Source organism: Emydura macquarii, unplaced genomic scaffold (genome assembly GCF_026122565.2).
Source record: "Emydura macquarii macquarii isolate MOO-44397 ecotype Brisbane River unplaced genomic scaffold, CSIRO-AGI_Emac_v2 contig_1119, whole genome shotgun sequence".
NCBI classification, from domain to species: Eukaryota; Metazoa; Chordata; order Testudines; family Chelidae; genus Emydura; species Emydura macquarii.
In genome coordinates, this window is record NW_027131256.1 from 4,592,191 (window position 1) to 4,603,311 (window position 11,121).

Consider the following 11,121-nt stretch of genomic DNA (forward strand, 5'->3'; position numbering starts at 1 on the left):
AGAGCTGTCCAGTGATCTTGCCAGGTTTATCTGCAAACATCTTTACAAGTAGTCTTTTGTGTGTTTTCCCAATGTAAATAGCTCTCGCGCTCTAGATTCCTAATGTGCTTATCACAATAGCATCCAGGTTTCATTAGGCCCTCCTGGCCACCATGACAATCACCAAACTCATGGAAGGTTCCCCACAGATAGGTGGGCATACTCCGAATCTCATTTTGGAGGGGTGAAAATTATACCTTTGTCCTGGGTCAGACCAGAAGCAGTGTGAAGTCACAGCTTAGTTTTGGTCCTTCTGAGGCAAAGGAGCTCTTTCATCTGCCCTCCCACAGAGATGGATGAATCTGTAACAACAACAGTCATCCTCTATCTCCCAGGATACTTCACCCACAGCACTGTTGTGTGGATTAGTTAATTCTTGTTTGCAGGGTGCTTGATGATATAAAGGCAATATAAGAATTAATATTATTAATGGTTATGAATACGTTGCCCTGGCACTTGGCAGTGACAGCTAGGGGTGTGACTGTGAACCTTGGCTCTTCTCTTTTTGACCTAGGGAAAAGATTTATTTTCTTTCCAGCCCCAAAACTCCTGGGTAGCTATAAAAATAGCCTCATTCCCTATAACCAAACAGAGACCTGTGACTAGTAAAAAAAAAAAGTCATCCAAACCTTCAATAAACCACAGCTACGATAATATATGTCCACTGCAGATTTTTTTTTAAAAAAACAACTCAGATTTTCACGGCTCAGTGTTCTAACTTGTTTGACCATTTATTTTCCAAGGAACACATCCCAGAGTGGCAAACTCCTTTCATTTCAATGGACAGCAAACGCCAGCAAATTGAACGGCATATGCTATACAAGAGAATGATCGTTCTAAGCCATTCTAGAAAAAAGCTGCCCCTTCCACAGACAGCGAAGGTGTTGGTAATGAAAGCCTGAAAATGTGGTTCTGCTCTGACAAGCGATTCTATAAAAATGGCATTGTGGGTTTCCAGGTTCAATCTTTCCATGACTCCAGATCAGTTTTGCTCATGTTGCAAGTGAAAACTGGGTTCCCTCTCCTCCCCCACCCAATGGCTGACCTGGAATCTGAGAGTCAAGCTGGGCTCTTTCATTCTCTTGCCTCCGCATCCATGTTGAAGTTTCCACAGGCAAATTTCTGCCCTCACTTATAACTTGTGCTTCCTCACAAACCTTAGCCAGTTCAAAGGCAACTCAAGTCGGTAATGCTGAAAAAGATTACAGATGGCCTGTGTGAAATGAGCTTGAGTCTGAATCCAATTCCCAGTGTGACAGGTGTCCACATCACAAAAACAATTTCACAGCTGGCACCTTTGTTGTCCGTCTCACCTGTTCTCACTGAGTGCTGCAGAACATTCTGTGTAATGAATTTTCTTAGACCTTTCCAAAGCCTGTTCCCACAGTGCTCTGGGTTACGAATCCCCACTGCACATTCATTGCATTTTCCCATGTAATGGTGGCTGATGGCCTTGGAGGTCTTGTGAGTTGATCTGGCTATTCTTAAAGGCAACTTGGAACCTTCTGTAGTGCAGAATATGACAGTCTGCTCACTTAATGGAGCATAGAACGACTGTGCTGTGTAGATTACACTGTCAGTTTATTTCTGGGTACAATTCATAACGTTGGTTCTGATCTATACCACTGTATATCTTGTCTGCTTTGGAAGTCAACTCTTCCTTATGGGCCAGCCAAGCAGCTGAGATCAAGTGGCTTCCTGGCCAGTCGTCCCTAGATTTGAACTCTGGGGAGCTGAACGTCCGATTATCATCAGTGGAGGGCACTTTGCTCTCAGAGTCACTTCTGGAGCTGACTGGAAGAGAACAGTTCTGATTCATGGCAATTTTCAAGGTTTTGAAATTTTTCCTTCCTGGCTGGATCAAAACGAAAATATTTCAAAAATGCAACTGTGTCAAAATGTCTTTTCAAAAAAAAAAAACCAGGAGGTTTTTTTCAAGTCAGGAAGAGGTGTTTAAAGGTCAGAGAGAGAGAGAGACCTTGAAATAAATCAACGAAAACAACAGCAAGAACATCTAAAAACTCCAAATCAAAAACACTACCCCAGCAGAGCTTTGGCCCCACAAAGGGAGAAGTGACGGAGACTACATGAAGTCCTCTAGGCACTGCGCTATTGATTATACACAGAAGGTGCTCAGATACTATGGTGAGGGGCCACTGTCTAAACCCATAAGATAGGGATATCATTTCCAGAGCCGAGGGACCTTAGGACGAAGAGCCAAGGTCTGCTCCATTAAATGCCTTGCTACTGCCTCCACAGACTTCTTCATACCTTCAGGCCTTTTCCACACCCTCTTTCTGGGTGCTGTGTAATGACCAGCGCTTCTCAGGACTTCTCCCCAGAGATCTAGTTCCTTCTCTTGTGTCAGGATCAACCACAGGCACTTGCTTCTATCCTAGGTCTTTCAGGTATCTTCCCTTCCCACCACACTCCAGGTTCCCCCTCGCCCTGTACCCCTCAGGTCTCTACTACCAAGTAAATGACTACAGCATTCTTCCCACTCCAGATTTCCTCTCTTTATAGCACCACCCAGCTCCTCTCCAGCTGGCTTTCATCTTTAATTAGGCCTGGCCCTGCTCCAGCTGTAACAAGGTGCGTTAATTGGCTTCTCATGCCCACATTAACCATCTCACCATCTGTGTAAGGTAGACATCATGGAATGGGCCACCCAAATACACCAAGAGAACCTGCTTCCATATAGAAATAAAACACCCTCCAACCGCACACCCCTACTTGGCACCTACCACCCCACACTGGAACCCATATGGGGTATCATTAAATAGTCAATGGGGATCTCATCCTGAAATAAATCTTTCCCAAACCCCCTCTTCTGGCCTTCAAACAAGTCCCTAACCCCACCAAGCTCATCATCTAAAGCAACTCCCCACAGACCAGGACACACCAACTCAAAGCAGCACCAGATCCTGCCAGAAGAACACATGCAAAACCTGCAGACATATCTCCACTGCTACAATGATCAACCCTCCCCACAACACACCTTTCAAAAGCTATGGGTCCAACACATGCCTATCACAACATGGGGTGTACCTCATCCCGGGCGCTAAATGCCCCAATAACAACTATGTGGGTGAAAGCAGACATTCCCCACGCTCTCGAATGAACTCACACAGGAAAGCGATAAAAGACAAAAATACCCTACCACCTGCGGGTGAACACTGTTCACAAAGCGATCACTCTATGTCAGACCGGTCAGTCCTCATCCTCAAAGGGATGCACAACACCTTCAAAAGATGAGCCGGGGAGCTTAAATTCATTACTTTGCTAGACACTAAAAATCATAGACCAAACAGAGACACTGGATTTATGGCTTATTACAACAATCTGTAACCTACTCTTTTTGTCCTGTGACTGCAGAAGTGCTGATGGGCCATGCTCTGTCCCTCAGAATGTGTGCTAACTACTTATGCTAAGCAATCTGTTCCACTTTGCATTTAGCTGTGATGCTCGGAGTACGTTTCCCAGACCTGACGAAGAGCTCTGTGTAGCTCGAAAGCTTGTCTCTCTCACCAACAGAAGTTGATTCAATAAAAGATAATACTTCACCCACTTTGTCACCCCATCACAATGGCTTTTTTTTTTAAAACAAAAGTATTAACACCACAGTTGTCCCCAGAAATTATTAATGGGCATATAGAATCTAAGCAAAAACTATCTAAGCAAATCAAAGAAATAAAATGTGAACGTGTTGTTGGCTGTCAGCCCATTTCCCAGCAGAAAAATGTTACAGAAACTGTCATCAGAAATAGTACTAAAATGTGTCCCCTTGTTGGCCACGTCAGCAGAAAAGTCAAGGAGGGAATGGACCATGGAGATTCCCCATCCATTTCTAGAACCAGCTTCTTCTATGGCTGGGGCAAGGCGCATTGCCAGGGTGTAGGGAGGAGAAGCTTGCTTTGCTGCTTGGACTGTATCTGTTCTGCGAATAAACAGAAAACTTTAGCCTCCAGGGGGATCAGTCCAGGTTCTGAAATCTGAAAATATAGAGGACCAGACCCTGCAGCCCTTATTGATGTGACGAGTTCCACTGACTTCAAGTGGGTTGTTCCGGTGGATTAGGAGCTGCACAACTGGGTCGTTAGTCTGTAATCTCCACAGAGATTTTGATATGAAAAGGGCTATATTGATGGGGCAATCCAGTAATAAACAGCAATTTCTGTGGTGCTAGAATTTGTCTGCTAGCTGCCGAATGACCCGGGAGATGAAATGCCTGAGCCACCCTCCTGCACCAAACTCATAAAAAGGAACGATTAAAACTAAGAATAAAACCTCTTTTAAAATGGCAGCAGCAAAAAGCAGAATTTCCGCAATGGAAATTTCCACTGTGCAAATGACAAGCCTCATGGCCCTAGCTTTTGGAAACCGACTCCCTCCTGCTTCCTTGTCTGTTGTCCCCAACTCGGTGTTATAGGGGCTACCTTACATCTCCATGAGCACAGAAAGCCAACTCCCCTCCCCCCCTCGATCTGAGCCAGGAAGGAGAAGGAGTTTGGGAAAGCTGCCTCCGTCCACAGCATGGGCAGGAAATCTCTGGGCAGGAGGCGCCAGGTACACACGTGAGCAGCGGATAAGCAGGGATGTGATTGAGGCAACAGGACTGGCCACCCTATGCTAGATTCTTCTCACCCCCCCAAATCCATGGGGCAAAACAGGAATAAGTGATTGGAGCAGCATTAATATGCTCTGGGGCATCTGGCTGCATTGGAAGGAAGCAAACGCATGGAGAGTGATCTGGGATCTTCCACACATGGGGAGCCTGGTCTTTCCAGAGCCCCTGTGCAGGCGTATCTGCAAGCTGTGAGGAATGGGGGGTGTTGCTACACAGCTGCAGCCATCCATTTCCATGCCCTCCCGATGGAGCAGTTTGGTTCCCTCTGCTTGCAGATGCACAAAGGGTGACCCGGTCCTGATATTCTGGAGCTCAAGCATGTCCCTGAGATCTGTACTTGTATCTCTTCTGCCTGTGTAGAAAGTGGCCTTCATAGCAACACTCTCCCCTTTCCTCAGATTCTACGGAGGGCTGCCACAGACCTCAGGCTCCTTGTAGTGGGACTGGCAATCGAAGGGCCAGGAGAGAAGTGAGTGGGTGAGGATCGGGGCTTGAGGGAGATTCCCAGCCAGAGGCTATATTGCATCTCTGCAGCCTTTCTTCCGCAGTGAGGATTTCCCTTGAAGGGCAGCCACCACCGGGGAGCTCCTAGCAGGAAGGTTGTATTGCAACGGTGAGGTCAAAGAGAAGTGCCCCACTCCAGGGATCCAGGGCTGTTACGGAGCTTTAGAGCAGCAAAACGGAAGGCCCTGGCTGCCTGCTGATGCCCCAGGACCCAACGTGGGAGGGGGAGCAATGCCCCTTTCCAAAGAATGATAGAAGAGAAAACTCTGCAAGAAGCACCGTGTGGAGATTTCCTCCCCATTGACCGGAATGGCTCTGGGCCAGTGTATGCCCGCGGAGGCTGAGGCCTTGCATTTTCTTGTCAGCGTATCTCTTCTTCTTAGAAACCCCTCAGAGCGAGCAAATTAGTCAGGCCCAGTCAACAAAATCGAAGATAATGTCATTACTATTAAGAAGCTTTACCGAGGCGTTGCCCTGCGCTGGTGTCCTCCAGGCCAAGATCTCAAAGCACTTTACATGGGGCCTGAATTAAGCCTGAAGCGCTTTACTACCCGTGAGGACGCGAGTCTCTCAACACCCCCATACAACTGTCTCTCCCTTGCATAGCTGGGGAACCCCAATGGCAGAGAGGGGGAGTGCTTTGCCCCAGGTCACTCAGCCAGTCAACAGCAGAGTCAGGGGCAGACCCCAGAAGGCCTGGCTCCATAACCACAGAGCCCTTTCCCACCCTCCCACTCTGCAACCAAAGACATGCTTCTTAGCAATAGATTCAGCCCAGGATGCTGGCAGCAGAAAATGTACCAGGGAGGAGGGTTCTTGTAGCCCTTCCTTCCCCGGGGGCAGGGGAACAGGACTTGAATGAGGACTTGAATCCCGGAAGGGATACGGTCAGGGTTATCGCAGGGGGCATCACCTCGCCAATGGGGCTTCCTCAGGGGGAGCCTCCTGCCTTGGGGGTCCTCGCCTGTGCCAGGTGGTGCCATGCACCCCTCTAAAACCAAGCTCTGGCTCACTTCTTGAGCGCTGAAGAACGTGTTGGCCCCGCACACCGCATTGTCTCGCCTGGCTGTGGAGGTCAGGCTGGGGCACTGAGCATCCTCCCAGACCAGTGGTTTTCACCCTGTGGTCCGCAGATCCCTGGGGAGGCCGCAGACACTGTCTACGATTTCCACAGGGGGTCCACACCTCCGTTCAAAATTGTGTAGGGGTCCGCAAAGGAAAAAAGGTTGAGCCCCACTGATCCAAACCATCAGCCGCTTGGTTGAACAACCTGGACCATCACGTCCCTTCCTCCTCCCACAGTCCAGCCAGGTTGGGTGCTCCAGCTATGTTGGACTTTTGGGCTGGCACCAAAGAAATGTGCTGGAGAACAGGCTGAGGCGTCTCACCGAGCTCCATATATACGGTGCAGCTGGGTGTCCAAAGCTTCTATATTAATTTCCATGCAAAATGCCAGTGGTGTTTTTCAGGATGAGTGGGTAGCCAATATTTTGGGAGCGAGGGAGCGAACATGGCCAGAGCCTGTATATCCAGAGGCTACGGTTTCTATCACAGGCTGCTTTCGACTGATATAATTTGTGGCACAGATTCAGTGAGAATCTGATCTGCTGAAAATATTTGGGCTGTGAAAACTCCCACACTGTGACAGATGTCAAGTCCAATTAAGTGATTCGTGTCCAGGTTTCTGTCCAATAGGATTTCCCATTAAATATCAATTTAAGAGGGAAAAAAATGCCATCCCCCTTTCCCTACGCCTTTATCTCTTCCACCATCTCCAGGCTCAATCCTTTGGTACCAGGAGAGACTCCATACACATCTCTCTCCCTCTGCCACCTGCCCCAGCTTTTCTTTCTTTCATTGTCACTACAAGGGGGACTTGCACTTTTTCACCAACATCATCTCGTGCAGCATTTTCAAGCCACTAGCAATTTAAAAAATATATATATATATATATATGACAGATAAAGAAGGAGTTGGGACATCAGGGTATATTTTAAATTCAATCTTCAAGGACTGGAAGAAAACTAAACATTTATTTCCCTCCTCCCCAGTAAATAAATACATTCACAAAAAGAAGACGGGGACGCATCGTTATTCCTGATTTACTGTACTGTGTGCCTGGGAATAGAAGAGACATCAGCTGAACAAAGCCGATCTCCACCAAACAATCTCACTTCTGAGCCAGATCATATCAGAGACCTGCATATCATTTTCTCTTTACAGGGGTAAGCCAAGGAGTACAACATAAATTAAATCTTATCCCAACCATCATCCTTATCGATTGTGCTGCTATTAGGAAGGAGAGGGGGGAAATATCTTGATTGTGTTTATCTCTGCATCTCTTTTGTTATTTATCGAGATCTGGGAGGAGGAAGAGAAAGGAAAACAGCACTTTTCAACACATTCTTCTCCCCCCTCCCCTCTAAAATACAACCGCTACTGATATATTATAGATCCTCTGGGAGAAAAAAAAAAAAAAAGACTCTGATGGAGAAATTTATTTCTAATACGTCTTAAATTACCTGCGTTGTTATTTATCCTCTCCAAAAATTAGCTAACATCTTCCATTTCTGGACCTGCGAGGCCATCATAAGGAATGAGATCTGCCTTTTCCAGTTTAAACAGAACAACTTGCTGCTGTTAATTTATTTTTTATTCGGATTTTTTTTTTTAAATGTTCCTCTCCTGGAGTTTCGAACTGTAAAAGCTTCAGGGTGGGGGCGAGGGGGCTGTAAGAAAGCTTGTTGAAAAGGTAAGTTCCCTTTAACTAATATTCCTTGGCAGGTAAAATCGAAGTCGTTTTATTTGCAATATCTCTTTGTTGTTTAGATTGCGAACATACATATGTGTGTGTGTGTGTGTGGATCTTGTTTGAGATCAACCCAAATCAGAAAGAAAGGGCATTCAACACGCTGTATGGACAAATCTTATAGCAACTTTCTCCTCTAACTAAGTCTATAATTTCCCATTTTAATGCTGCCACGCTGTAAATTACTATTTAATTCTTGCAAATACACTTCTCAGCGGAAAGGCGGTATTAATATTTTGCAGGCGATCACTCCGATGTAACCTGCGTAGTGGCTTCTTATTTTGTTTTGCATTCTTGCTTTAAGACCCTTCTTAGTAAAATAAGCATCATTTTAAAATAGCAGCAAGCACTTCAGAAGGTGTTAGTAAGTAAAATCGCGGATTTTCTTCTGACTGAAGAACTGCCCCTGGGTTTTCTTTCCCCGGTTTCTTTTTTGTAATCGTTCATGTTTGTTTCCTTTACTGTCTACACAGCTTCCTGCAGCTCCACTGTTTGTTTTCTTGACACATTCGCTGGCATATTGATAGACTTTTAATCCGGGTGGCTGTGTTGCAATAAAACAACTAGCTACGGAGGGATCTGAATTTTAGACTCTGAATTCCTCACTCCGCCTTTCCTCAAACGAAGCCCATCCATGTGAAAAGCCTTTCAAACAGGCGGAAAGCTTAATTTACTCCTTAGCTTTTATTAGTCATAATTCTTGTATCTGGAATTCTTAATTCGCTCTGAATCACACAGTCTTTCGTTTGGAAGCATTTTTGCAAACCGGTTCTGAGTAATAATAATAAATCATCAAATACCCACTGTCGTTAAATTCATAAACTTCACATTGAAATACTTTGCAATCCTCATTTTTGTGATAGGATGATGCATTCTCTCCTCCCTCCCCACCCCACATTTGTGTCCAAGGTTATTCACTAGTTGCCTGATGTATTGTTTTATTACATGCCGGCATGTCCATATGAGTTCCTGGATTTGTATTGCTGTCTACATGACAGATGGTGTTCTGTGAAGCTGCAAGAAGATACGATTCAATTTTCTTTTGAGAGGCACGTCTAAATGCATTCATTTATTTATATATTTTAGAAGGAGGGAGAGAGAGAATGAAAAGAAATGTGAAAGTTTTTTTTTTAAAACCATCTTTAATAACCTGGAACCCAGAAATATCCCCATCCAATCAGTTACTCTGACGCCATAGGTTCAAGAAAATTAGCATGAGAAAACAGCTCCTGGCTGTAAAAGAAGAACAGACTAGAGGAGATATAATCAAAACCTATGGGATCTAATGTATCGCCCCCATACTTGCCTTGGCCTTGTTATATTTCAGGGGCCCTGAGTTATATTTCTATTTAAGGCATCAAATCCATATTCCATTCCATTTCTGTGTTAAGAAAAAAAGTTTAACTGACAGTTAGTAGAGGGGAAATACTGGATTTAAAAATGAAAAATCGAGTGAATATTTGGAGAGTAGCTTAATTATTATTATTGTATTTTGTTATTGTTCCCTGGGCCTGTGTCCACAAGCAAAGTAGGAACATGATTTGAGAAAGAATATTCTGTAAAAGCTGTTGATCGAAATTAGACAGCTGTTAGAAATTAGACTACATTACACAGTAGGATTTATTGCTATTTTTATTCCGAAAATCATTAGTAACCCTTTCCCCTTCTGAAAAATGGATTTGAGGTTCCTCTATAGAAATCTCCCAGTTATCACCTAGGAAAGACGTAATCTTTTGTATGGTTTCTATTTTGCAGAGATGAGGGTTGTTTTGTTTTGAACCCGTTGTCTGGGATTTCCAAACCCTTGGGAGAGGTCGGGAGGAGACAAGGGGCAGTACATTATTAATTATCATGATTTCTTGTTATTATTCACAGCCAGGTTAAAAAAAAAAAGGGGGGAGATATAATGGGAGACTAAAGGAGTAACCCACGGAAGTCAGTGACCCGGGCTAAAACTGGGCAAGTGAGGGCAGAATCGTACCCTAGTCTAGTCTGGTGTATGCCTGTCATCCTGTCTTTGTGCCCAAACACACCGCGGGCTCATTGTTACCCAGAGGCCCTATCTCCAGTGGCTCCCCTGGTTTGATCTGGGCCAAACTGGTCTCCCTTGCAACGGTGTCAGTCCGGAGTCACTTCCCTTGCCTTCGCTAGAAGGACTCCGGAGTCACACCGGAGCGGAACGTGGCCCTGGGCGGCGATTGCCGGCTTGCTCGCCCCATAGCGAGGAGGGGCTGGGCCGCGCTCTCAGCCCCCTTGATCCCCCCGCCCCCGGGGCCCCGCTCCAGGGGGAACGCGCTTCGCCGGCCGGCTTGCACCCTAACCGTGTGAACTCTTCTGTTTTGTGCCTTCCCTCCCCCGGCCCGCTCCAGGGTCCATCCCCCGCCCCGCCAAGATGATGCTCAGCCCGGACCAAGCGGCGGATTCCGACCAGCCCTCCTCGGCTCCCTCCGACCCGGAGTCCCTGGCGGGGACCGACGCCAAGGGGCTGCTGGGCTGCTGCGGCTCGGATCCGGAGCCGGCGGAGGAGGAGGAGGGCGGCAAAGGGGGCGGCCGGGCGGCCCTGCACCCCCCGCCGCTGAGCCGGGAGGAGAAGCGGCGCCGGAGGCGAGCCACGGCCAAGTACCGCTCGGCCCACGCCACCCGCGAGCGGATCCGGGTGGAAGCCTTCAACCTGGCCTTCGCCGAGCTGCGGAAACTGCTGCCCACCCTGCCCCCGGACAAGAAACTCTCCAAGATCGAGATCCTGCGCCTGGCCATCTGCTACATCTCCTATCTCAACCACGTGCTGGACGTCTAGGGGCCGGGCCGGGGGGGGCAGAGAGAGGGGCACCCCGGCGGCGGGGGATCCTGACAAGGGGAGACACTTGCAACATATTCCGCCCGGGGTGCGGCTGAATCTGGCAGGACAGCTGGAGGGGATGCCCCGGAATCTTCCCCCTCAGACCTTGCAGATGCATCTGTGTGGGTGGGTGGGTTTTTCCCCCCCAAGGCAGCTGTAGGGTGTGATAACCACCCACCATCATCCATATCAATAGACCAACTTGCTATCGCCTGCAGGGCTAAATCACCCTCGCAGGTAACATCTCCTCCCCTCCGGGAGAGCCGATGGCTCCCGGGGACAAAAGCTCCGACCTTATAGACT

The 11,121-nt window shown here is 47.2% G+C and overlaps 1 protein-coding gene across 1 annotated transcript; it reads left to right on the top strand.

The window, feature by feature from the left end:
• Positions 1 to 10,371: 10,371 nt before the first annotated feature.
• NHLH2 (nescient helix-loop-helix 2) lies at positions 10,372 to 10,844 on the top strand. Its single transcript, XM_067546373.1, has one exon. The coding sequence runs from the start codon at positions 10,372 to 10,374 to the stop codon at positions 10,774 to 10,776; it is 405 nt and encodes a 134-aa protein (XP_067402474.1). The 3' UTR covers positions 10,777 to 10,844.
• The last annotated feature ends 277 nt before the right edge of the window (positions 10,845 to 11,121 follow it).